Here is a 26,384-nt window from a genome sequence, read left to right as displayed (position 1 = left end):
AAAGCTGCATATTACATGGATGATTGAGACAGATGAACACTAATCCTATTGCTCATGACTATTCTCACATGCAGGGACACGGGTGGCGCTGTGGGTTAAACCACAGAGCCTAGGACTTGCCGATCAGAAGGTTGGCGGTTTGAATCCCCGCAACGGGGTAAGCTCCCGTTGCTCGGTCCCTGCTCCTGCCAACCTAGCAGTTCGAAAGCACGTCAAAGTGCAAGTAGATAAATAGGTACCGCTCCAGCGGGAAGGTAAACGGCGTTTCTGTGCACTGCTCTGGTTCGCCAGAAGCGGCTTAGTCATGCTGGCCACATGATCCGGAAGCTGTACGCCAGCTCCCTCGGCCTATAAAGCGAGATGAGCGCCACAACCCCAGAGTCGGTCACGACTGGACCTAATGGTCAGAGGTCCCTTTACCTTTATTTTCACATGCACCTCCCTTTACCTTTTTAAAACAATTTCACAGTAGCACAAAATGCCTTTTCTTTTACACTTGTCGTCTACTTTGCTCAGCCCCTTTTTTCTTAAAAGGCTGTCACTATCACCTTGCACTCTACCAACATCTTACATCTTGTGTAATGATTCCCCACTGCATCCAAATGAGTTGGGGCGATGGTACTGAAATGGAATCAGTGGTTGAGCTGGATGCCCCCAACGTCCTTTTCCAGGAACTGATGGAACCATGGCAACTGATTGTATGAATTATACTAGAATGATCAAACTAGCATGAGTGCTGGAGGTTGCTTTGATAGGCCTGGCAAACTGGACAAAGCAGCCATCCTTTGCTGTGGAGGAAGTTCTCTTTAGTTTTCATGTTCCGGAAGGGTCCAACATTTTGGAAAGGGAGCTCACCTTCGGAGTCCCTCTGCCCAGGTGTGGAATGTGGTATTTCTGTGTGTGAAAGTCAAGATGACACAGACTGAGAGTGGAATACAGTGGCACTTCGTGTTAAGAACTTAATTTGTTCTGAAGATCCGTTCTTAACCTGAAACTGTTCTTAACCTGAGGTACCACTCTAGCTAATGGGGCCTCCTGCTGCCGCCATGTGATTTCTGTTCTCATCCTAAAGCAAAGTTCTTAACCCAAGGTACTATTTCTGGGTAAGTGGAGTCTGTAACCTGAAGCGTCTGTAACCCGAGGTACCACTGTACACTGCTCACCAGAAACTTAGCAAGGATGGAATAAGTAAGGGAAAAGGTTCTCATGTGAATCAGTAACTCGTTAAGAAACAGGAACTAGAGAGCAGGAATAAGAGGACATTTCTCTCTCTACTGATAGATCAAGAATTAGAATGAGCAGTGAGGGCTTGAAGACACCAAAAATGTTCAGGGATGTTGAAACAGAAAGGAATTGCCAGAAGCTCCTAATCACTGTCTCAAAACTGGGCAAATGGGCAGTAGAATGGCAAATGCAATTCAATGTTTTTGTTCTTGTGTTTATTATGCATTTTGTGTGTTTTTTTTATCTTGTATGTTGTGGACCGCCGCAAGATTTACAGCTGAAGAGTGCCTTCCATAGTTCCAGTTACAGGTAGGTAGCCGTGTTGGTCTGCCATAGTCAAGAAGTGTGCATGCACACGAAAGCTCATACCTAGAACTAACTTAGTTGGTCTTTAAGGTGCTACTGGAAGGAATTTTTTTTCTTTTATTTTGTTTTGAGCTGAAGAGTGGTATACGAATTTAATAAATGATAAATAATAATAAATGAAATTGACTGGGCCTGATTTTTATACTTCTGTGCTCACTGCAAGAGGCATAAAAGGCATGTACCTGCCAAGTCCATCATATGGCATGTAACATGGTACGGCATGGAACATGCTCTCAAATTTAATGGTACAGCTATATTTACAAAGGAAGGGGTGGGATGATTAACACGTGGAGAAGCATTCAGGTGAACAATAAACTAGCAGCATTTAATTTTTCCTTCCCCGCTACTGGAATGCACTTTCAAGTTTGTGAAACTCATTATATGTTGTATCCAATTCTCGAGGCTACTTTGCATTTTGTACGTAGTAATTGATACCTGAATGCAAAACGCATACAGCCTGTATCAGCTGAGAATGGCATTTTTACATCTCAACTGTTCCTAGCAAAATACTTGGGAAGTAGGAGTCCAAGTCTTTCCCATTCATTACTTCCCCATTATTCTTTAACAAAAGCAGTGACTTGAAGTATACATGAGCCACTCTCGTTGCATGCGTGGTGTACAGATTTTGTACTGTGGTTAATTTGGGTTTGAATAAATCTTAGATAGAGCTGCCATATTTCAAAAAGTGAAAATCCAGGGAGACAGGTTTAACATTGGTTAAGAAAGTAAAATACCTGGGGGTTAATATGACTGCTAAGAATGTGAATTTATTTAAAGATAATTATGAAAAATGCTGGACAGAAGTGAAAAAGGATTTAGAAATATGGTCAAACTTGAAGCTTTCCTTGCTATGCCGTATCGCTGCTATAAAAATGAATGTATTGCCAAGAATGTTGTTTTTGTTTCAATCATTGCAAATTCTGGATAAAATGGACTGTTTAAACAAGTGGCAGAGAGATATTTCTAGATTTGTCTGGCAGGGCAAGAAGCCCAGAATAAAATTTAAAATACTAACTGATGCAAAAGAAAGAGGTGGATTTGCCCTGCCAGACCTTAAACTTTACTATGAATCAGCTGCATTTTGTTGGCTGAAAGAATGGCTGCTTCTTGAAAACACAGACATTTTGGATTTAGAAGGTTTCAATAAAATATTTGGGTGGCATGCATATTTGTGGTATGATAAGGTCAAAGCACATAAAGCGTTTAAAAATCATATTGTTAGGAAAGCATTGTTTAATGTTTGGACAAGATATAAGGACTTACTTGAAAATAAAACCCTAAGGTGGCTGTCACCGATGGAAGCGAAGGCTCAGAAAAACCTCAATATGGAGGCTAAATGGCCGAAATATTGGGAAATTTTGGAACAAGGGGGAGATAAATTAAAATTGCAGAGCTTTGAAAAACTAAAAGATAAAGTGTGAGATTGGCTTCACTATTACCAAATAATGGAGGCATACAAACTGGACAAGAAAATTGGCTTCCAGGTGGAAAAATCAAAATTGGAAACAGAACTGTTAGATCCCAAAACTAAGACTCTGTCGAGAATGTATAACTTGCTGTTGAAATGGAACACTCAGGACGAAATGGTGAAATCTGCTATGATAAAATGGCCACAAGATGTGGGACACAACATTATGCTGGCTGACTGGGAACAGTTATGGACCACAGGTATGAAGTTTACGGCATGTAATGCCTTAAGAGAGAATATTATGAAAATGATATACAAGTGGTACATGACACCAGTCAAGCTCGCAAAAATATATCATTTGCCCAATAATAAATGTTGGAAATGTAAAGAGACTGAAGGTACATTCTTCCACCTTTGGTGGACGTGCCCAAGGATTAAGGCTTTCTGGGAGATGATCTATAATGAAATGAAAAATATATTTAAATATACCTTCCTGAAAAAACCAGAGGCCTTTCTCCTGGGCATGGTCGGCCAATTGGTGTTAAAGAAGGATAGAACTATTTTTATGTATGCCACAACAGCAGCAAGAATACTCATTGCAAAGTATTGGAAGACACAAGAGCTACCCACTCGGGAAGAATGGCAGATGAAGGTGATGGAGTACATGGAGCTGGCGGAAATGACTGGCAGAATCCAAGACCAGGGAGAAGAGTCGGTAGAAGAAGATTGGAAGAGGTTGAGGAAGTCTGCTATTTATGCCAAAATAGGTGGTGGTGGTGGTGGAATAGCTATGAAAGAAGCCTGTCTTCCTGAATCATCATAATCTCCACATAAAATAAATTTTAAAAATGCCACTTGTGCTACAAACTTCCATCAAGCAGCTGTCCCTATGGATCTATTTCTAAGGCAAGGGGATTGAAAAAGTCACTCATGGAGAATAAGGCATGGCTTTGTTTACAGTGGTAAAGCAATGGGTTGTATCCAAGTAAGTTATACTCAAAAGTAGACCCACTGGAAATAATAGGAACAAGTAACATAACTCCATTGATTTCTCTGGTTCCCTGAAACTGCATTGACTGTCTAGGAAAATAAAGTATTTTCCAGTTCAATTACCAGCAGAAATAAGCAAGCCACCAACTTTGCACTTATATAATTAAGACTGCACCTTCCAAGATCCTTGAAACATCATAAATAATTGTAAGTATTAACATAAATCATTTTGATATTTTTCTTTCCTCCCATGGCAAAGAGCATGTTTATATTTTGACGTGCTTATTTCCTAGTTGTCAGTTTCCCTTTTCCCTATATTTCTTAAAACCTGATTTATTTTCAATTGCACTTTAGGGTCACATTAGCAGAAAATGATTTCTGGATCCTGGAAAATTAAATCTAGAGAACGCCAATAAAAAGCAGAACAAAAACTACCTGACAGGAAAAGGTCACCCCTTCACAGCTATGATTATGAAAAAGAGATTTTAATCAGAAAAGGTAGTTTTAAACTAATGAATTTCCATTCTCATGTGCCTTTCTGCTACCGAAACCTATGGAACAATGTTACAAAGCTTACATAAATTAGTGCTACCTTGATCATCTGCGGGATTTTTTTTAAAAAACCAAAAAACCAAACAAACCCAAAAACAGTCATGCAGACTTAGAAATCACCCACACCTAAATCACGCACATTATTTATGAAGTTATATATTACCCAGGCAAATAACACACCCCAACCAATATAAGATTCAAGTTGTTTTCTATGAGAATACTGAATACCTATTCAAATACTGTATATTCAGAACAAAATTGTCCTGGAGAAAGCACTGGGCTACATTTCATATTTGAATATATGGTCTAATCCTACACAGCTGAATTGCCTGTGGACAAGATAAACCAGGACAAAGTGTTGCCTGAATGCCACAAAACCTTATTACACTGTTGTTATGATTATTTTTTCCATATTATTCTGTCTATTATGCTTTTTATTATGTTTTTATTACTGATGCTCCATAAAATGTTTTCTTAATGTTGTACATTGCCCAGGGATCTTTTGATAAAGGGTGTTATACAAACTGAATTGATGTTGTTGTTAGTAAAATGTCTGTGGTCAATTGCTTCATGTGTACTTCTTTATTTTCTGATGAGACATTGATATTCAATTGCATTCTCAACTTATGTTTACAAACTCTCTTGAAGTTGGTCTAGAAAACAACTGACCTGCCTGGGAGTTAGGTTACAAGGTTTGAACAGAGTTTGGAATGAATGCAAAATAAGATGACTTTATAGCAGTTCAGAACTATAATTTATTGGGTTGTTTCTATTTCTATTGTGTATTTTGTGTTTTTATATTGTGGTTTTCTGTTGTAGCCACCCTCAGGCCTGCGGGTACAGGGAGGTATATAAATTTAATAAATAATAATAATAATAATATGGGACGCAGGTGGCGCTGTGGGTTAAAGCCTCAGCGCCTAGGGCTTGCCGATCGAAAGGTCGGCGGTTCGAATCCCTGCGGCGGGGTGCGCTCCCGCTGCTTGGTCCCAGCGCCTGCCAACCTAGCAGTTCGAAAGCACCTCCGGGTGCAAGTAGATAAATAGGGACCACTTACCAGCGGGAAGGTAAACGGCGTTTCCGTGTGCGGCTCTGGCTCTGGCTCTGGCTCTGGCTCTGGCCAGAGCAGCGATGTCACGCTGGCCACGTGACCCGGAAGTGTCTCCGGACAGCGCTGGCCCCTGGCCTCTTAAGTGAGATGGGCGCACAACCCCAGAGTCTGTCAAGACTGGCCCGTACGGGCAGGGGTACCTTTACCTTTACCTTTAATAATAATAATAATAATAATAAGTCAGAGATATTATGTGGACTTAGGAACTCCAACAAAATAAAGAGCACGGGAAGAACACTGGTATATGTGTAAATGTGAAATAGGGTGCCCTTTTTTGTGGAAACTATAGACTCTCAATCAGGGTGCTGCTCCCTAGCTACACTGGGAAAGGGAAATGGGAGATGCTTATGGGCCTACAAAATAGTTGCATCTAGTCAGATGTAGTAGTTAGTGGTTTGTACAGGAATCTGCATAGCAATTCAGCCTTGGCCAAAAGCCATTCTGGAAAATCAATCTTTTAATTCAAAATGGATTTTTGAAATCCAGCTGCTGTTAAGTAAAACTGCAAATTTAAGACAATTTTCGTGAATTTTCAGAAAGCCCAGAAATGCCACAGTGATGTTATCTCAACACTAATATATATTTACTCATATGATTCTTGATACATACAATTTTGTGGATGTCCAGCAAGCAATACATTAGCCCTTTCTGTGAAAACATCATACCTCCAGCCATAATATTTTGTTGTCTCCACAGGCATGTGAATGAACTTGATCCTCATGGATGTGAAAGTTAAAAATCTTATCTGACGTATTAATTTTGCAGTTCTTCAGTTCATGTAGCTGATTCAGCTCTGAAGGAATTTGGTGTATTTTGCTACTACAAACATCATTTGTTGCAGATTTAATTGGTTGCAAGTTATCCAAACTAGCTATTCAGAAACTGTAAATGAAAACTGCAGACTGGCCAAAGCGTTTCAAAGTGGCTATTCACCTATCACTAACTAAAATCTCTGCTCAAATAATTTAACACTTTGTCTACTGGAAAATAATTGCAAACCACAATGATACAAATTTTGCTAAAGTCATTCAGTGAAAGATTACACTTGTACTTGGTTAAAATGATTTTGCTGTTGAGCCACTGCTGTTCTAGTGAGTTCACAAAGCTACTTAGCATTTTAAGCTAGAGATGTCCTTTTTTTTCCTAGGTAAAAGCACTTTAGAAGCATCCATTCTCAGCGTTGTGTGAAATTGAGTCGCTAAACTATCATCTTCATCCTACAATGACATGACCTAGCCTTGCCAATAGCTATTCCTTTGAAACAATACCTCAAATTGGCAAGAAATCACACGGTGAAATGAAGGATTTTGCCCAATCGTTCTTTTTATAAATAGCAACAGGACAATGAGACAGAGTCAAAGTCCACAACTGCCTTCAAAAGTTAGATCAACGTCCCTCAATAATGTCAGGGTCCTTCTTTACAAATTTGCCTCTAGTTCCTGGGTGCAGCAAGGAATTGCATGATCTATTAATAAGAGCCAGTCACGTCCTAGACTCATGATCCATATGGGCGAAACTGTTTCTGCGGATGATCATTTCCACCCTGCAATAATCCTGAGACAATGTGGGGGCCATTGTAATGTGTAGGCAGACTCTCACATAGTCTCATTACTTACTCACTGCAAGGATGAAAAGGCTGCTAGGGAGATCTGACAAGTTACCTATGGCTGATGTATCCCCATACTATTCAACGTATAAAGGTAAAGGGTAAAGGGACCCCTGACTGTTAAGTCCAGTCACGATCGACTCTGGGGTTGTGGCGCACATCTTGCTCTATAGGCAAGATGACTTGCTTTTGGACTGCTAGGTTGGCAGGAGCAGGGACCGAGCAACGGGAGCTCACCCCGTCGCGGGGATTTGAACCGCTGGCCTTCTGATCAGCAAGCCCAAGGCTCTGTGGTTTAGACCACAGCGCCAACGTATATCAGAGGCTAAATCACTGTGCTGGTCTTTTCTCCTGTGGCTTTGTGTTAAGTTTATTATTTTCCTTTGCTTTCTAATTGTTTTGTCCACTCATTACACCTTACAACAATGGTATATGGCTAATTGAGAATACATTGTTCTGGGTCTGTGACTGTATAATAAATGATGTTATTTTATTTGACCATATATCGTCAAATACTACCAGCAATGAATGTACAAGAACAGGCTTGCAAATTGCCATTTATATAGGCCAGAATACACACACACTTGCAACCCCCACAGTGCTTATACTGTACTTTCTTTGGCAAAACCCAACTGTGTCATTGCTGGGGATTCTTTAGAAAGGCGTTACTAATGGAATTTATTATTTTTGAATGATAGCAACAGCAGAATTAGAAGGCACAATATGTCTTGTATATTTGTAACGATCTTCTGTTCCATTTCAGAGCCTGGGCTGTTTTTTATTTATAATAGCCTTTTTCATGTTTTTGGTTATCATAATCATTTTAATATGAGGAAAAAAAGTTTGAAATATCCTTCTAGAGCACCAGGAAACACAGTGCTCTTCAGTAACATTTTTACTTAACATTTTAAGTATATATACACAGCAAATAGTCATGATATTTCTGGAGAGTAAAAAATATAGTTTATCAGAATTGTACCAAAGGCTACAATGCCAAAATATTTAAAGCCATAATGCCAAAATATCTAAAGCCTCCAATAAGAATCCAGCTATTTATTATTATTATTAAAACAACAACTCAAAATTCACAAAACTCAAAACAGCCTCTTCTGTATTTTATATTTAGACTGTTGCATTAATTTTCCTGTTACCATGAAGCTGGGTTCTGTGTTGTGAGCAACATATAGGGGTCTAGCAGGATGTTAGTGGCTTTAGATCAGTGGTTCCCAACCTTTTCTTGGCCATGCCCCACCTAAGCATCTCTAAAATCTTGACCCCCCACCCCCGTGATATATAATTCTTATTATTCAAAAAGTGAACTCCTATTCATGTGGAGGAAGCCTAAAAGGCCATTCACTGTTAACTCATTCTCGAATTGCCCCCCTTAAAAATCAAATTGCTCTCCTGTGGGGTGTGTGTCCCACGATGGGAACCACGGCTTTAGATGAATAATGAATCACAAGCCGAAGCAGTGCATTGGATGGATTCTGTTTGTTAGCCAAAGTGGGGTAAGTACAAGGAGCCCCTATTCCTTGGAGCAGGAATAGCCCCAAAGATGCCTCACTCAGTTCCTTGGGTGCCAAAAATGCTACAGATAATGCCTGCTAAACATGAAACTAATGTCTCAAGCTTACCATCTATGGGGAGAAGGAGAGCTCCATTGTGACTGACAGGCCAGGCTTTTCCAATCCCAGAGCTTTGGGGAAGGAAAGTGAATCCCTTTTACTTCTCTCTCCTGCTCCCACATAAACTTTAAAAGGTGCCAAGCACAAAACAGCCCTGGACCAGTCTGTCTGCAATCTGGCCGGGTACTTACCTAAGAGGGAAATGCTTCTTGTGTCTGATTTAGTTTCAGATCGATTGCCCATAAAACACCAGGAAGGATTAAATAATTCCTTGTTTACCCATCACAAAACTGTAAAAGCTGGTCTTGTGGAAACCACTCTAGTCAGCCTTCTGAAATTTGGCAAGATTAAAATCCTAAGAAGGGGCAGACATGTTTCTAAATTTCATCCAATTCTGCCCCAAAACTTTAAAAGTTATAGACTATTTTTATATTCAAAAACTTTTAAAATGTGCACAAAAAAAATCCTAAAACCATTTGCCAGTAGTTTGGCAGAGCCAATCCACTCTGGAGATACTACCAATGCCTGTAAATTTCTTCCGCTTTCTTCAAAAGGAGTGGGGTGGAGGTAGAGATTCATTTTTTTCTCCATTGTGAATGACTTTCCCTGTGAAGTGAATTAGAACTCTGAGCAAGAGTTGAAGTCTCCAAACTGGGTTGTTTTCCAAAGCACCAATTCAGGGTCCAATTTTTCTGATTGTTGCATATCCCTATCCTGTACCCTCTCCTCATTCTCTATGTTAAAATTTTGTTAAAAAATATTTTTTAAAAAATGAATCAGTGGGGTTTTTCTTCCATTATAAACAATATTTTTGACTGTTAGCATTTACTATATTACAACAAATAGTATACCCTTTGTTCTTAAACTTTCATCACACCCTTGATATAAATAATAATAATAATAATAATAATAATAATAATACTTTATTTATACCCCATCCACCTGGACTTTCACAGTGAAAAAGTGGGGAAGAATCTTTTTAAAATAACTGATATTTATTGAGTAAGCATACCTTACTTAAGTTACTGAAAGATGGGGGGAGAGAAATAATTTGCATTTAAACACTTGACCTGTAATTTCTCTGTTCCTAATACACTGGATGAAACACACTTCTCAAATGTTTTTATGCTCTAAAATGCTTTTAATTTCTTTAAAAAGTACAGTGTTGTTCCTTTCTTTCATACCCACTATCCTGTACGACAATGTCTTATTTTTCAAATCGGATTAGGAACTTTGGGAAAGTGTTAGAAGAACAAAATTGTGATTGAGTAACTTACCCTTTTTTCTACTATGTCATTGTCTCCTGAAGACTCTTTGCCATCAAGTGTATCTCTCACAGCCACTGTATGCTTCTTGTTTGTTGGCTCTCTGCTTAAAGTTGTATATCCTATGTGTTCATAAATTGGATTTATGGTCATCTTGGCAATGTATTCTGCTGCCTTGGTTTCAATATAAAGGGTGATCAATCCATCTGTCACCAGGTCGTGGATAGACTCAAAACGCTTCTCTCCAACGAAGTGTTTTCCATCATAGTAAAGTCTGAAGTTTCTGGTTTGATTTCCAAATCTGCCTCAACGGAAGAGAAGAGGTGTATTAAAAAAAACAACCAACCTTCAGCAAGAGAACTTTGCACATAATAAACATTCTCAAACAAACCGAGGCTAGTATATTCCGTGGGTGGTTTGAACGAGGAATACAGAATGGTCAGTCTTTGGCTTCAATTTCCAGCTTCAAGGACGGTGTACAAATCAGAACCTCATGGGAGGGGGAAGCCAACCACTGTGGATAGAACACCAAAGATGTGCTTGGCCTTGAAAGACATGCTTTGTCCTCTTGTTACTTAATTATCTTGTGGACAAGCTGAAATTTAAAGCAGCTCAATGCTCAGTTGCTTGCCTATGAAGGAAGAAGTTCTCATCACACAGGATTATCTGTTGGAGAGCATTAATACAAAGATCTGATGTTGCTCTGTATCTCTGCACCCCGTTGCCTTTCTGTAGGAAGAGGTCGTTCAGGGCAGAGTCGTGCTCAAGTGCCATCAATGATACTGGGTGGAACTATTGCCAGAAGTGCAGCCATGCAGGACAGACTACGCACAAGGCCAAGCATTCTTCATTCGTGGCCAAAGACCAAGGACTAACTTTTCAAGCTTTGCATAAAAGCTGCCTTGTGCCGGGCTTATTAAGTCTGCTGTTCAAGGAAATCTTTGTGGCATAATGGCTCTGCAAGCTGGCGATTGATTCTGCAGCCCAAGTTGAAAATCATGTTCAGAGCAAGCTGAATTCTTGCACTTATGAAACATCCCACCCAAAGAGTGGAATGCAAGGATGCCTGCAGTAAGTCTTAGGTGGATGAACTCCCTTGGGGACTGTTTGTAGGTCTTTAGGCCACAGTCAACACTACTTTTCCGAGAGGGTGAAGGCATCCCCACCCAAAACAACAACAACACCACATTTGCTGCTGTCAAGTGTCAAGTTACTGACCAGACAACAGTACCAGCTACCAGTTTTAGCAGTGTATGAACAAAGTACTTCTTTGGGGGATATAACCTTGAAATGTCCATCAGTCCATATACACTGGAGGTTTTAACCCACAACAGTCAACATCCACCGTAGTGACATGTAGTCCAATTTATGTATTCAGCAGAGGGTGTTCTGGAGAAGACACGCCTGCTTTGACCGATGACGCCTACTGCAGTCCTGGCAATGAGGGTCAGAACTGGGGATAGCTTACTCATAACACCCCTTAGGTAACTAATGACAAACAAATCCCAAGATGATGATGGCAGCTGTGATGTGTATGTTGTGTAGGACTCCTGTGCCTTAAGCAGTTGGGCAAAGAAGTCTTCCTGTAATTGGGCAATAGGAAACCTTGCCCAAATGAGGGAAATATAGCAAAAGAATACAAAATCTGGCAAAACAAACGGACGTTGATGAGGCAAGGCAAGAAAAGGAGGGATTTTGAGGAACATGGTGCTGAAGTTATATTAAACAATAAACATTTCTTTAAATACATTTGAAGCAGAATGACTTTTCAACCAAATTTCAGCATGGTGTGTATTTCTGGCTATACATGGGGAGGCTTACAATACATGGTTTTTTTGGGGGGAGGAGGTGAAGAAGAATGGGTGCTGCTGGCAATATTCGGCTAATATACCCTGTCCCTGCACACTTCTGTTGCATTATAGGGATGGCAATGCTAGCATACCTTACAGGGCTATTATAAGGCTTGAGATACTGCAACTATGTGCTTTGAACACTTGAAATGCATTTTATAAATGTTATAATCCTCTACGGGCAAACAGTCGTCATTATTAAAATATTGCCTTTCTGTCCTGTGCTTAATGTAACTGTTTTCCACTAGGAAACCTAACCTTTACACATCTTGCTAAGTTACACAGAAACGCAACGATAACACACACTTTTGTAACAGCTGCTTTTTGTTTATTAAACAGGAAATTGGGTGTATATAATCGCATACTCTCATGTCTTAACAGAAGCTCGCTGGAAATGTTATTCCACGAATGTACAAAATGGGCTTTGACAATGTCATTAGTTCACTCTAAATGGAATCTATTGTGCACTTATTTGCAAATAGCAGGCCTAAAATAAATGACTTGGTTGTATTAAAAAATGGTTTGGGATGACTTGACTGCTCTCTCTTGCTGACCAGCAGCATGCAATAATTTGCACAACCGGGGAGGACTAAGCTAAACTGGAAGTACAGTTCTAGCTTTAAAAGCACACAAACATGCACACTTGTGAGAAAGCAGAAGGAGGTCAGGACAATTTTCAAACACTTCTCCAGAGGTTCAGCCACCTGGCTGAGGACCTCTTCTGCCTTCCAGTGTAGTCTGGCAAGATCATGGGGAAGGGGAAGATGACAGCATATCCTGCCTGCCAGAGCAACTCCTATTGTCACGCAACTTGAGTCCCCCCTCCCATCGGTTATTCAGTTTTCACCTGCCATAACATGATGGAAGCCTGGGCATTAGAGTGGGGGCACCTATTTCCTCGGCTTTCCTTTAGAACACTTAGCAGGGACAAATGGTATTAGTACACAGTGGGCTCTGCTGTGGTGCCACTGAAGGCGTAGGAGGCTGGAGAGGTAGAAATCCATGAATTGAATGTTACAGCAAGTCTGCAACTTACGTGCATTTAAACTTGTGTGATTCAGCTCCGTTTCCACCCCATTGTTCAGCCCGGACACTGAGGTCCAGCTCCGAGGGCCTTCTGGCAGTTCCCTCACTGCGAGAAGTGAAGCTGCAGGGAACCAGTCAGAGGGCCTTCTCGGTGGTGGCGCCCGCCCTGTGGAATACCCTCTCATCAGCTATCAAGGAAATGAACAACTATCTGACTTTTAGAAGACATCTGAAGGTAACCCTGCATCAGGAGGTTTTTTTAATGTTTGTTTTATATGTGTTGGAAGCAGCCCAGAGTTGCAAAATTGTTACTATTAAGCTTTACACAGGTGGCAAATAGATATAAAACAATTAAAAATGGGGCACGGTTCTGGGAAAAATGAGAATCCCTCCTGCCATTGAACCCAATGGGTTTTGACTATATGTGATTTTGGCTTTAGAAATGATTCCCAGAGCGTAATCCCTCATGAATTATAGTAGATTAAAACAGGGGAAAAACAGGTCTCTCTTACACCTTCCCTGGAGCATTCTTGACTCTAAAGTTGCATACTTTAGAGGAAGCTGGTAAAAAAGGCCTCTCTTTTCCAGTGTCACAAATGACGTTTTGTGGAATTTATATCATTCTAAAGCACACATTCATATGATGAATGATAGGGAGCTCAAAATTCAAACAAACCCCTCTTGATGGGATACGGAGCTTCAAAAATTGTTAACCTACCCTGGTCCCAAGTATCTTGTTGAAAGAGCTTCTTGCTTTGCCCACGAGACGCAGCAGACTTTGAACTTATTCTAATTTCAGGGTTGCTTCCAGCAGGAGAGCTGGGAATTTTATTTATTAATCTGGGAGTGGAAAGATTTTGAAAATGTGTAAATCTCTTATTTGAGGTTTAAAGAAGAAAGGCAACTATATGCTAGAGGCTTAGTACCACATGCTCAACTAATGACCCCCTCCCCTTTAGCCTGTTTCATTTTAAGGGGAGTCTTATTCATGACACAGGTTATGTTCCTTGGGAACATTACAGCAGATGAGAAAAGACATTTAAGAGGGAAGAAAACTGAAGCAAAGATAGTGCCAAACTTAGATTAAAGTTGGACAGGACTGTCTCCATCCCAATGCTTTTCAAGCAGCTGCCTAGCCTAGGAAGGTGGCCACTCCACTTCATTAAAAATGAGAGTGAATTAGAACATTTCTAAAAATGAAACCTCAGTATGATTACTAGTATCAAGACTATCTCATTTTCTAATGCAACATTTCCATAGAATCAGGAAGCTGGAATAGGCCCATACCCACCTACATATCCCCCAACCATAGCCAAACACCCAAACTTCAGCTATTCAATCCATACCACAGCGTACCAAAAGCAGTCTTTTTTGCAGTTGTTTTAAGGCACAGAGATTTGGGTTGTTTTTTTTTTTTTTTTTACAATTTTGCAAAACAGTGATATGTCCATTATCATTTCTGAGGACCTCAACTTTTGCAACCCAAATGTTCATAAGGTGAGGTGACTAAAAAAACAACAAGCAGCAAAATCTAGCCAAGCAGCAAATTCAATAGTTACTGGATATTTCTTCAGTATGTTCTCCTGTTAGTCCCTTACGTTTAAAAAGTGTCTTTATTGCAGAAACAGGTGATCTAAACTACTGTAACATTGTGTGTCAAGGACAGATGATAAGTGTTTGAATGCTGTGAAATTATTTTTGCATGTTAAAGAACTCATTAACAATGACAGAAACACACGTTATCATTTGGGGTTTTTTTTGTTTTACTTGAGATGTCCTTGATGTTTCTTTATCCTTTGTCACATTCGCATAATGTATTTCCCCCCAAACATATTAGAAGACCTAATAATGACTAGTTGTAAGTCTGCAACAATTGCTCCTAATTACCAACATATTTCATTGGACTTGAACTCCCGCAGTGCTGCCAAATTATTGGTACAAGTTGTGAACCAATTGTTTTAAATTCCTTTTATAATACTACAAATCCATTGATGGTGCTGGAATTATATGTAGTATAATCTGGGAGACATCATGCAGCGGCGTGCTACAGACCTTACAAGATGCACGCATCTTTTAGAATTGTACATATTGCACATATCAGCACAAGTATGATATATCATAGCAAATTGTGTTCATCTATTTTTCCTTTTCATCATGATTATGGAAAGTCATTTTTCAACACATGCTTCCAGGCTGAGGTCTTATATCACAAATGGGTCCGTGTTTTCTCTGTATGCAGTTAGTACATCAGCTTCCACTCATTCTGTTTTTTCAGTCAGAGGCCCATTGGGATACCCAACCAGATGGGTGGGGTATAAATAATAAAATTATTATTATCACGATTACCATTTGCTATTCCACACCAATGGGTTAGGCTTGATGGAATATTACCGTGATGGATTTTATTTATTTGTTTGTTTGTTCCTTGATGTCTCTACTTACTCTGTCTAGGGCAGGCACATAGGTATTTCTGTACTTATGTACCTTTTTTCAAAAATGACTCTTGACAGCAAATGTTGCCAGCCTCTAATTGTCATGTTTCTAGAAAACATGTACTTTTTTTGTGAAGGGGGCGATGTCCATTTCCAGTTGGTGCCTTAAAAAAGAAAGACAGAAAGAAAGAGCAGAGATCTTGAACGAGAGTAATGTTTAGCTATATCAAGCTGCAAAAAATGGCTAAAATGAGATAAATTGGTCTTGCACCAGACCTCCATATTATTTATTTGTTGAGGCTGCAATTCCTGTCTCCAAGGTAATCTGCATTTACTGTGTGGAGATCTTAAGAGAACAGCTCCTCCAGACTTGATCATTAAAATCTGGCTGTGCTTTCAGCATGAGACAATAAGCTGAAGTAGGTATACTTGCACCATTTGGGATGTAGAAAAGAAAATGGCTAGATTGTGCTCAGGTGAGGAGAGACAGAAGTAGTGACCAAGGGGTGGTGTGTCCTGTTTTGCTGTTTGAGGCAAAGCAGGAAGTGCTGCCATGCTGCCGCCGCCGCCACCACCTCTGCCACCAGCATTGGTGAGATTGCGTGTGCTCCACAAAATCTTGCCCCAAATCAGTGTGGAGGCAGCAGGGCCAGCCCTGGAAGGGGGTATTGGTAACTGAGAGTACTAACCAAAACCACATGTGACACACCACCCCAAAATATGGAATTTTTGTGCTAACATGCTTCCATGTGGATATATAATGTTGTTGTTGTTTAGTCGTTTAGTCGTGTCCGACTCTTCGTGACCCCATGGACCAGAGCACACCAGGCACTCCTGTCTTCCACTGCCTCCCACAATTTGGTCAAACTCATGCTGGTAGCTTCGAGAACACTGTCCAACCATCTCGTCCTCTATCATCCCTTTCTCCTTGTGCCCACCATCTTTCCCAACATCAGGGTCTTTTCCAGGGAGTCTTCTCTTCTCATGACGTGGCCAAAGTACTGGAGCTTCAGCTTCAGGATCTGTCCTTCCAGTGAGCACTCAGGGCCAGTGGCGTAGCGTGGGGGGTGCAGGGGGGGCCGGCCGCACCGGGCGCAACATCTGGGGGTTAGGGAAATCCACGGGTTAGGGGGCGCAAATCCACGGGTTAGGGGGCGCAAATCCACGGGTTAGGGGGCGCAAATTACTTGCCTTGCCCCGGGTGCTGATAACCCACGCTACGCCACTGCTCAGGGCGGATTTCCTTCAGAATGGATAGGTTTGATCTTCTTGCCATCCATGGGACTCTCAAGAGTCTCCTCCAGCACCATAATTCAAAAGCATCAATTCTTCGGTGATCAGCCTTCTTTATGGTCCAGCTCTCACTTCCATACATCACTAGGATATATAATACACTCTTTTTATTAACTGGAGTTTCCAAAGGTGGAAAAATCCAGATTAAACGTAACAAAAGTATGGACTGCCATTTTGATGACATCGAATGGACCCCGCATAAAACTTGCATATACCAAACTGCCAAGATTGCATAATAAACTCCCATCTGAAAGTGCCCAGTGTTTTTATTCACTGGCTGTGAGTGCTCAAGTGTCAAAACATTCAAGCGCTGTATACATTAGCTTATCCAAGGAGCCCAGTTGCTTAGTAAGCTTAGCGGTTTGCATATACTGGCTGCAATTCTTTCTACAAGTTGTATGAGCAGTACCTGAAAACTCCCGGAATGTTCAAAACATGTCAGGGAGATTTGAGCTCCTAAACACTCTCAGATTTGCAAATGACCAAGGGCACAAACTATACAGAAAAGTTTAGTATGCCACCCACTTCACACATGCAACTGGAAATTAGTTAAGAGCAGATTTCCCATAGCTTTACTTGGAATGGCTAATAATAATAATAATAATAATAATAATAATAATAATAATTATACCCCCACCCATTTGGCTGGGTTTCCCACAATTTTGAATTGTTTTATTTTTAGACTGATTGTTTTGATTAAAGGCACTAATCAAAAACTGAGAAGCAATTCTGTTCCTGTTGATGTCACAACAAGGCTTCTTAACCCAGCCAGTGCTGTGAGCCTTCGACATCACTACCTTCCCATACCTAGTAGCAGCAGTGACAAGTGGGGCTTCTGGCAGGCCCAAAACACTGTTGGAAGCATGCATGGCAATGTCCAGAGCCAATTAGGAACTATAAGAAATCAAATTCCCGGGGGGGGGGGGCGGTTCTTGATGGTAATTAATTTCCCATGGATCCTGGCAAAGGAGGAAGTCGTATTTATAGACTATGGGTGGTATTCAACTAACATTCGGCTCAGAATAGACTCATTGAAATTAATGAACATGACTAAATTAGATTCATTAATTTCAGTAGCACCACCCTATATGTGGTATTCCCAAATCTGCCCATAAGCACCAAAAGGTTGAGGACCTCTGGTTTAGAAATATGTTATCAGGAAAAGCTAGGACATTATAAGAAAGGAAGGCACAGTACGTAAGGCACTTAGCAGAACTGTTTCCTAGTTCTGCTGGATCTCTCAGCGGACTTTGACACCATCGACCATGACATCCTTCTGGACCGTCTAGAGGGGCTGGGAGCTGGGGGCACTGTTATACGGTGGTTCCGCTCCTTTCTCCTGGGCTGTGTCCAGAAAGTGGGGGGGGGGGATGAGTGTTCAGACCCCTGGGCTCTCACTTGTGGGGTGCCTCAGGGTTCCGTCCTCTCCCCCATGCTTTTTAATATCTATATGAAGCCGCTGGGAGAGATCATCAGGGGGTTTGGGCTGGGTGTTCATCAGTATGCAGATGACACCCAGCTCTACCTCTCCTTTAAATCAGAACCAGTGAAGGTGTTGAAGGTCCTGTGTGAGTGCCTGGAGGCGGTTGGAGGATGGATGGCGGGTAACAGATTGAGGTTGAATTCTGACAAGACAGAAGTACTGTTTTTGGAAGACAGGGGACGGGCGGGTGTGGGGGATTCCTTGGTCCTGAATGGGGTAACTGTGCCCTTGAAGGACCAGGTGCGCAGCCTGGGAGTCATTTTGGACTCACAGCTGTCCATGGAGGTGCAGGTTAATTCTGTGTCCAGGGCGGCTGTCTACCAGCTCCACCTGGTATGCAGGCTAAGACCCTACCTGCCCGCAGACTGTCTCGCCAGAGTGGTGCACGCTCTAGTTATCTCCCGCTTGGACTACTGCAATGTGCTCTACGTGGGGCTACCTTTGAAGGTGACCTGGAAACTGCAATTAATCCAGAATGTGGCAGCTAGACTGGTGACTGGGAGTGGCTGCCGGGACCACATAAGAGATCTGCATTGGCTCCCAGTACGTTTCCAAGCGCAATTCAAAGTGTTGGTGCTGACCTTTAAAGCCTTAACCGGCCTCGGTCCTGTATACCTGAAGGAGCGTCTCCATCCCCATCATTCAGCCCGGACACTGAGATCCAGCACCGAGGGCCTTCTGGCGGTTCCCTCATTGCGAGAAGTGAGGTTACAGGGAACCAGACAGAGGGCCTTCTCGGTAGTGGCGCCCACCTTGTGGAACACCCTCCCTTCAGATATGAAGGAAATAAGCAGCTATCCTATCTTTAAACAACATCTAAAGGCAGCCCTGTTCAGGGAAGTTTTTAATATTTAATGCTGTACTGTTTTTAACACTTGATTGGGAGCCGCCCAGAGTGGCTGGGGAAACTCAGCCAGCTGGGCGGGGTATAAATAAAAAATTATTATTATTATTATTATTATTATTATTATTATTATTATGGCTGTATTTCAGGCCATTTTGAGTCTAACTCGGCTGCTTCCACAGGGCCAGCCCAATTCAGAAAGGCTCTGAGAGGTCTAAATCCCATAAATTTGCACTTAAACCACCAAAATGTTGGCATTTGTCACCCATCACCAGTGAAGAAGTGTGGTAGATTTCTTTCTCCCCAACAGAAGGTTCTTGTGCGCGAACTGATAATGTGTTATCTATATGTGAATCACCACTTCCACATATGAGTCATGTATTTTATGTTATAATCTGATTTGGATTGCTATGCTATTTCTAAAATTTGTCTTCGCTTCTCATTTTCACATAAGTGATTTCGGAAAGGAGCTTTCCATTAGTATTTTTTAAAATACTGTTGAATATTTTAGACAGTAGATGTCTGGCTCTCCTGTTGATCAAAAAGGTTGACTATTGATTATCTGAATTAATACAGCTATTTCAAATATAATTTTTCTTCCTACACCATCCCCCTGAACTCACAGGGAGAAGGGAAGAGGGAGAGAGAGAGAGAGGGAGAGAGAGAGAAAATGGAAAGTGAAACGAAAATGAAATGGGATTATATGATCAGTTTTCCAATCAAAATCTTAACTGGAAACCAGTCAGTGAAATGCTGTTGTTATCTTAGAGCTAACAAGAAGTGTTAAACAAGTGTTATGCTGCTAATAAAAATAGGTAGCTTCACCAAATTTATTTACCCCATTAATTCTCTTGACCAGGGTTACATAAACAAAATATGAAGTAGGAGCTTTTAATTACTGCTTCATGGTATTTGCTCATAAAATTATTTTAGAGTGTGATGCCCCGTGTGCCATAAAATTTTGAATTTACAGAGAAAGGAAAATAATGTACCAATTAATATTGCTTGTCCGTTCTATATTTTTCTTTTAAACAATACTGAGCAAAACACTGTAAACAAGGGAGATTCCACTTAGTGAGCATGTAAATAATGGTAATCATCCACATGCATGTATGCCTATAAAGTGTTAAGTGTGATGTAAACAGGAAATCCTGTTTTGTTTCTTCAACTTTCAGTGTGGTTGCTCCTGTTTTGTGGATGTCCACTCTCTGTGCTTTCTGGGAACAACTTAAGATGTTTTTGTTTGAACTGGTTTTTCCACTGAATGAAAAGGTCTCTGACTTAGGTGTTCATTCTGAGTTATTTGTAAACATATCCAGTAGCTTTCTAGAATTGCTTTTAATAGGATGTTTGCAAATTTGCCTGGGAGACTCATGCAAAAGGCAATACATCAGCAAAACAACAGCTACTATTCTCCCAAAGAGAACGGCACACACTTTTTCTTTTTCTTTAGCATTTCTGTTTTTTGATTCCCTTTCAAGCCACTGGTATTCTATTCAGTTATGCAATCATTCAAAGCACGAATGAAGTATCAAAGTGCCTTTCCTTGGAGTGAGGGAAATATCTGGTACAAAAATCAAAGTCCAGTTATTTAGGTAAAAAAAAACAAAAAAACAGGCCTAGTTCTCATTTATGCTAGTATTAAGTTTGAAATTTATTCACATGAACACCATATTGGAAAGGAAAACTTGCCAAAGGCAATTTCTTTATTTCTCTCTCCACTGATGTCATCCACACATTCAAAATCCTTATTAGGTGTGCAGAGTTAGGGCAGAAGAATGTAATTGAGCTGCTACTGTAAAAATGACTTCCCTGCCATACCAATTATTTATTTCATCTTTCATTTGTTGCATTTAGACCCCACCTTTCCCCCGCAAGGAGGAACATGGTTCTCCCCCTCCTCCTTTAATCTGCACAACCAACCTGTGAGATAGGTTAGGCTGAGAGGCAGTGACTAGCCCAAGGTCACACAATGAACTTCATGGCCAAGGGGGGATTTGAACCCTGGCTTCCCAGGTCCTAGTCCAGCACTCTAACCACTGCGCCACACTGGCTGTGCTATTATTAGGGCCGTGTTGGGTCAGGTGTCCCAAGTGGTCGGCTGCAAGGGCAAGAGACCAAGTGCATCTGCCAGGTGAGGCCAAAATTCCAGAGTGTTGCATAAATTCCAGAGGGGACAGAGGCAGGTGTGCAGTCAGGGCTGGCAGATGGCCAGGCTCGAAAGGGTGGCAGTCCAATGGGAGGCAGAGCATAGGAGTTCAAACTCTAGCAGGGTGTTGCTCAGATCCTGGAACCAAGCCTGAAGCCAGTTATGTAAGGTCAAACACTCCCCTGTTACCTTCCCAGCTCATCTGGTCTGGTTGGGCTGATGAGGTGAAAACATCTCATCTCTGCCCATTTTCTGAGTGGCACTACAGCAGAGTAAACAACAAACCTGAGAGTTGCCCCGACGGCATAAAGGGTGAAATGCTGGGCCTCTGTTGCCAGTCTTCCCTATTCAGCTTATGACTGTGGCTCCCTGATGTAATATTTGCCACAGGGAACTGCTTTTGTCAACTCGCTTGCGGCAGCAACAGCTTGTTCTCTGCTTTTTAGTTATACAATTCTTGGTACAGTGGTACCTCGAGTTGCGGAGACGATCCATTCCGCGGTGCCGTTGGCACCCTGAAAAGTCTGCAACTAGAGTGGCACTGCTGCGCAAGCGTGGAGCGCGATAGAGCACTTCTGTGCATGTGCGAAGCGCGCAGAACGCTTCTGCACATGGGGCGAAACCCGGAAGTATAATTCCAGGTTTGTTGCATTCGCAAGCCGAAAAGACACAACATGAACCTAACGCAACACGAGGTATGACTGTACTTTGGCTGAATTGAGCACATATACATCTACAGCGAGGGACGCGGGTGGTACTGTGGGTTAAACCACAGAGCCTAGGACTTGCCAATCAGAAGGCTGGCAGTTCGAATCCCTGCGACGGGGTGAGCTCCTGTTGCTCGGTCCCTGCTCCTGCCAACCTAGCAATTGAAAGCACCTCAAAGTGCCAGTAGATAAATAGGTACCACTCTGGCAGGAAGGTAAATGGCGTTTCCGTGTGCTGCTCTGGTTTGTCAGAAGCGGCTTAGTCATGCTGGCCACATGACCTGGAAGCTGTACGCTGGCTCCCTTGGCCAATAAAGCGAGATGAGCGCCGCAACCCCAGAGTCGGCCACGACTGGACCTAATGGTCCTTTACCTTTTATATCTACAGCAAGGTTGTAAAAAGCCCAAATTTCACTGGGAAACAGCGGAAAACCACAACATTGAGAAGATAGGGGGCGTTCAAATAAATAATTTTGTGAACAGAACAACTTCTGCTACTGCAATGGGACATCCCCCCTCTCTTCCTCCTGGACATACCCTGTGTCATCACCATATCTGTTTCAGGGGATTGGGGGAACTGGGAGATTTGATGGGGGGGCATGGGAGGAGGAGACGGGGAGAATGTTCCTGTGTAGAATGTTCAAATTTTCGCCTTAGTGCTACATAGATAGATACAAGTTCAGTTGTGGTTTACAGGCAAGAACAGCATAATCACCCTTATGTGAGTGTGGAAAGCATGCAAAAGAAGAATAAAATAGCCAGTTTCCTGTTATCAGATGGCAGTACAGAATGCATTGCTACACATTAACTCCAGTGAGCTCATTCCTGTAAATGCTTATCAAGATTTAACACTGTGCATTGACAGTGTTTCCCTTCGCAATGCTCTCTGTTCTGTACGGGACAAGAATCTCAGCAGGAATTACCGTATTTCCTCACTATTAAAATGCATTACACTCTGCCTCTGACTATCTTGCCAACAATTGCCGAAGATACAAGAGCAGGTGGAAGTCTGTTGCTAACAGAACAGCTAAGGGTAATCTGGGATTTCTGGCCAAGGGAATACAGAACTGATAATAGAGGACAGATTGTTGGAGGAGGCAGTGGCGGCGGCAAGGAGAATGGGAACATAGCAAGAACCATACGGGAAGAAAGAGAGATAAGAGTCTGGGGGAGTAAAGAATGGTCCAGGTAATTAATTAACTCTAGGTTATTATGATAAATGCAAGCTAGAGAACCAGCTCCTCGCTGCCTAGATTAAAAACTGCACTGACAATAAAGGATGAAGGAACATTCCCTTCCTCAAGGCCATTTCACAAATTACACAGCAGCAACCCTGGACTTTGTGCACATTCACATGCAGCCTAACAGGTAGAGCACTGTTCAGGGAAAAGGTTCATCGTTTCTGCACCTTACATTTGTAGGTGTGCACTTAAAAAAACCCCAAAGAAAAGCAGCCAGCCAGCAGAACTACCTTTAGGGCATATAGCCTTGTTTCTCGAATATACCAAGTGGCCCCCAATGCTAGGAAATTATTAAGGAACATTGGAAACAAAGAGGGGCAAAACTAAGTTTTTCGGGATCACATCACAGAGCATTGAACAGGAGCTTCTGAAGACTTATGACCTAGCACAGGATTCCCAATACTAGGGGCATTGGCAGCTATCATTTTTTGTTTTCGTTCCAGGGCTGCTCCACCTTACGTGATGCCATGGGTTGTTTTTGGTACTCTAGTCTAAATTGGCCAAAGATGAATGAATGCTGGAACAGCCTAGATGGGAAACTGTGGTCCTCCAGATGTTGTTGGACTCAACTCCCATCAACATCAGGCAGTGGGTGATGGGAGTCCTTAGTCTAACAAGATCTGGAGGGCCACAGTTTCCCATCTAGGCTGTTCCAGCTTTCATCTTTGGCCAGTTTGGCAGTTTCCCTGCTGTAAAAAAAGGTAAAGGACCCCTGGACGGTTAAATCCAGTCAAATGGCGACCATAGGGTGTGGTGCTCATCTTGCTTTTAAGGCCTACTGTAGATTATGCCAGAGATGTGCCGTTATGAGACACACTGGCGGGAAGTACAAGAACCTGCTAAAATGATAATCTTGCAAGCTCCTTCCTGCTGAATTGCACATAAAACTTCTTTCTTTAAAATATATTATGATGTAGCTTAAAATATGGCCCACTGGAAGTAAAGATGCACATGGTTCTGGACAATGTGAACCACCCTCTTCTCTCAAGGAAGGAACCAAGCAGCACTAGCTTTTTAAGAATTTGGTCCAGTCACCTGAACTCTTAGTTAATCCCTTTAATCTAATCCATCTTTTACTTTATTTTTTTAACAGTTTCATCCTAAAACTCTCAAATTTCTTTTTGAGTCTCTTCACTGTTTGTTCCTATACTATCAACTTTTTCTTTTTTACATTCCTCTTATCACTTCAGAATGCATTGCCAGCGTAGATGCAGATTGTTCAATTTATTGCTTTCTAGTTTCTTGTTTAGGGACGCGGGTGGCGCTGTGGGTTAAACCACAGAGCCTAGGACTTGCCGATCAGAAGGTCGGCGGATCGAATCCCCGTGACGGGGTGAGCTCCCGTTGCTCGGTCCCTGCTCCTGCCAACCTAGCAGTTCAAAAGCACGTCAAAGTGCTAGTAGATAAATAGGTACCGCTCTGGCGGGAAGGTAAATGGCGTTTCCGTGTGCTGCTCTGGTTCGCCAGAAGCGGCATAGTCATGCTGGCCACATGAGCTGGAAGCTGTTTGCCGGCTCCTTCGGCCAATAAAGCGAGATGAGCACTGCAACCCCAGAGTCGGCCACGACTGGACCTAATGGTCAGGGGCCCCTTTACCTTTTAGTTTCTTGTTTAATTCACAGAGCATTACTTAAAAAAACACACAAAACATTCCTGGTGCCTACAACCCGTCTGTGCCTTTTCTGGGAAAGAGCACCCTGCATCTCAATGGGGGGAAAGAGACAAAGGATGTTGTTGTCTCACTACACACAAAATCAGCATGTCTTTGATGCTCTGCTTGGGAACTTGCAGAGGCATCTGACTGGCCACTGTTGGAAACAGAAGGCTAGATTAGCAGAACAAGCACCCCTGCCCTGCTGCCCATGCCCACGTCACCACTGGCTGCTGATGCTCGCTGCTCCTGCCTGGGCACACGACGGCCAGACCCCTGGCTCAAAAGGAGGGGGACGAGGGGCTGGGGCGAGATGGGCCCGCTCCCCCCACCCCAGCCCTGTTGGCGCCACGACCTCTTGGCACATGAGGGGAATGGATTCCCCATGGAATTAACATACCACAACTTCCAAAATACCATTTTTTACCCGTGGCATCCTCCCCTTCTTTCATTTCTGTTAGTATTTCATGCCTTGGATGCTGCAGATGAGATTGCTGTAAATCACATACCTGTCTGAGACGAGCCTGAGAAACGGAAGACAGTTTTATTTCTTCCGCTGTAATGTGCTTTCACTTTTACTTGTTCTGTTTGTTCTCTCGGAGCTGGAGAGAACGGACGCCATTAGGCCTTTGTCTGCACATAGTGTGTAAATAAATAAATTAGATCTACGATGTCTCGCTCTTTTGCTGTGTTTTGCCAGATGATTAAATGTGCATATACCAACTGGTATATGTCACTGAGTGCTCTGGAGAAGAAGGGAAATGCCTTTTCCAGTGCTGTGCATACTGGAAGACGTTCAGAGATTCGTGGGCTTGCAGGCACCCCCAGGGCGTTTCCCCGACAATTTCGCGGAGCCACAGGAGCCTCTGCGGCCTACCTGTCTTAGGAGCTAGGAGACAGAAAGGAAAATAAAAGCAGAGGAAGACGATATAGATAGGAAATATCCAGGAATCCCAAAGTCTAAACTCACAGACCCTGGCTTATGTCTTGCAGCAGGACTCAGGATACACCCTCAACCTTCCTCTGTTCCCTCCCTGTGTCAAATTAAAGATTGTAAGCCCCCTTGGGGGCAGGAACCTCTTTCTCAAGGGTCACACACAGTGATGGTGCAAATAAATAACACAAAATAAATCTTGCTATGCTCCTGCCCTGTGCAAGCTGGAGCCCACTAGAGGCCTTTCCCTTAAAACCAAAGCTGGGTACAATACACACCATCCATTTGGTGCTCCTGCAGCATGAAAAGGGGCTAAGTCTGCAGAGCTGCAGTGATGACAGGCAGGGGCTTGGACCTTAGAAATGCAATTGACAGAGAGGGCTCTGTGTGAGGACCTTTCCCCTGCTCTCCTGGAGAGAAAGGAACATATTGCACTTCGTGTTTCCCTCTCTCTCCCTTGGACCCGTGTTGGATGCAGACATGCCTCTTCCACATGTGCCTGGCATTGCTTATGTAAATGTCAGTTTTGTTACAAAAGTTGGGTGTAACAAAACTGACATTTACATAACCAACGCGGGGGGGGGGGGGGGGGTGTCCAGGCACTCACCCAGGGTCCATGATTCTTGG

The 26,384-nt window shown here is 42.4% G+C and overlaps 1 protein-coding gene across 4 annotated transcripts in view; it reads right to left on the bottom strand.

Annotated features, from left to right (window-relative positions):
• CHN1 (chimerin 1) overlaps positions 1-26,384 on the bottom strand; it is a 105,223-nt gene that overhangs the window by 31,940 nt on the left and 46,899 nt on the right. For 3 of the 4 annotated variants that reach the window (XM_079980545.1, XM_079980546.1, XM_079980548.1), the window contains one exon: positions 10,160-10,448. In XM_079980545.1, coding sequence (XP_079836671.1) covers positions 10,160-10,448 — 289 coding nt within the window. Of the gene's footprint in view, positions 1-10,159; positions 10,449-17,555; positions 17,633-26,384 lie in introns of those variants that run through there. The other variant, XM_079980547.1, reaches the window with a different exon arrangement.

Source organism: Podarcis cretensis, assembly GCF_951804945.1.
Source record: "Podarcis cretensis genome assembly, chromosome: 1".
Classification (NCBI taxonomy): Eukaryota; Metazoa; Chordata; class Lepidosauria; order Squamata; family Lacertidae; genus Podarcis; species Podarcis cretensis.
Note: the sequence above shows the minus strand (reverse complement) of the source record. Positions and strands in the feature narration are given on the sequence as shown.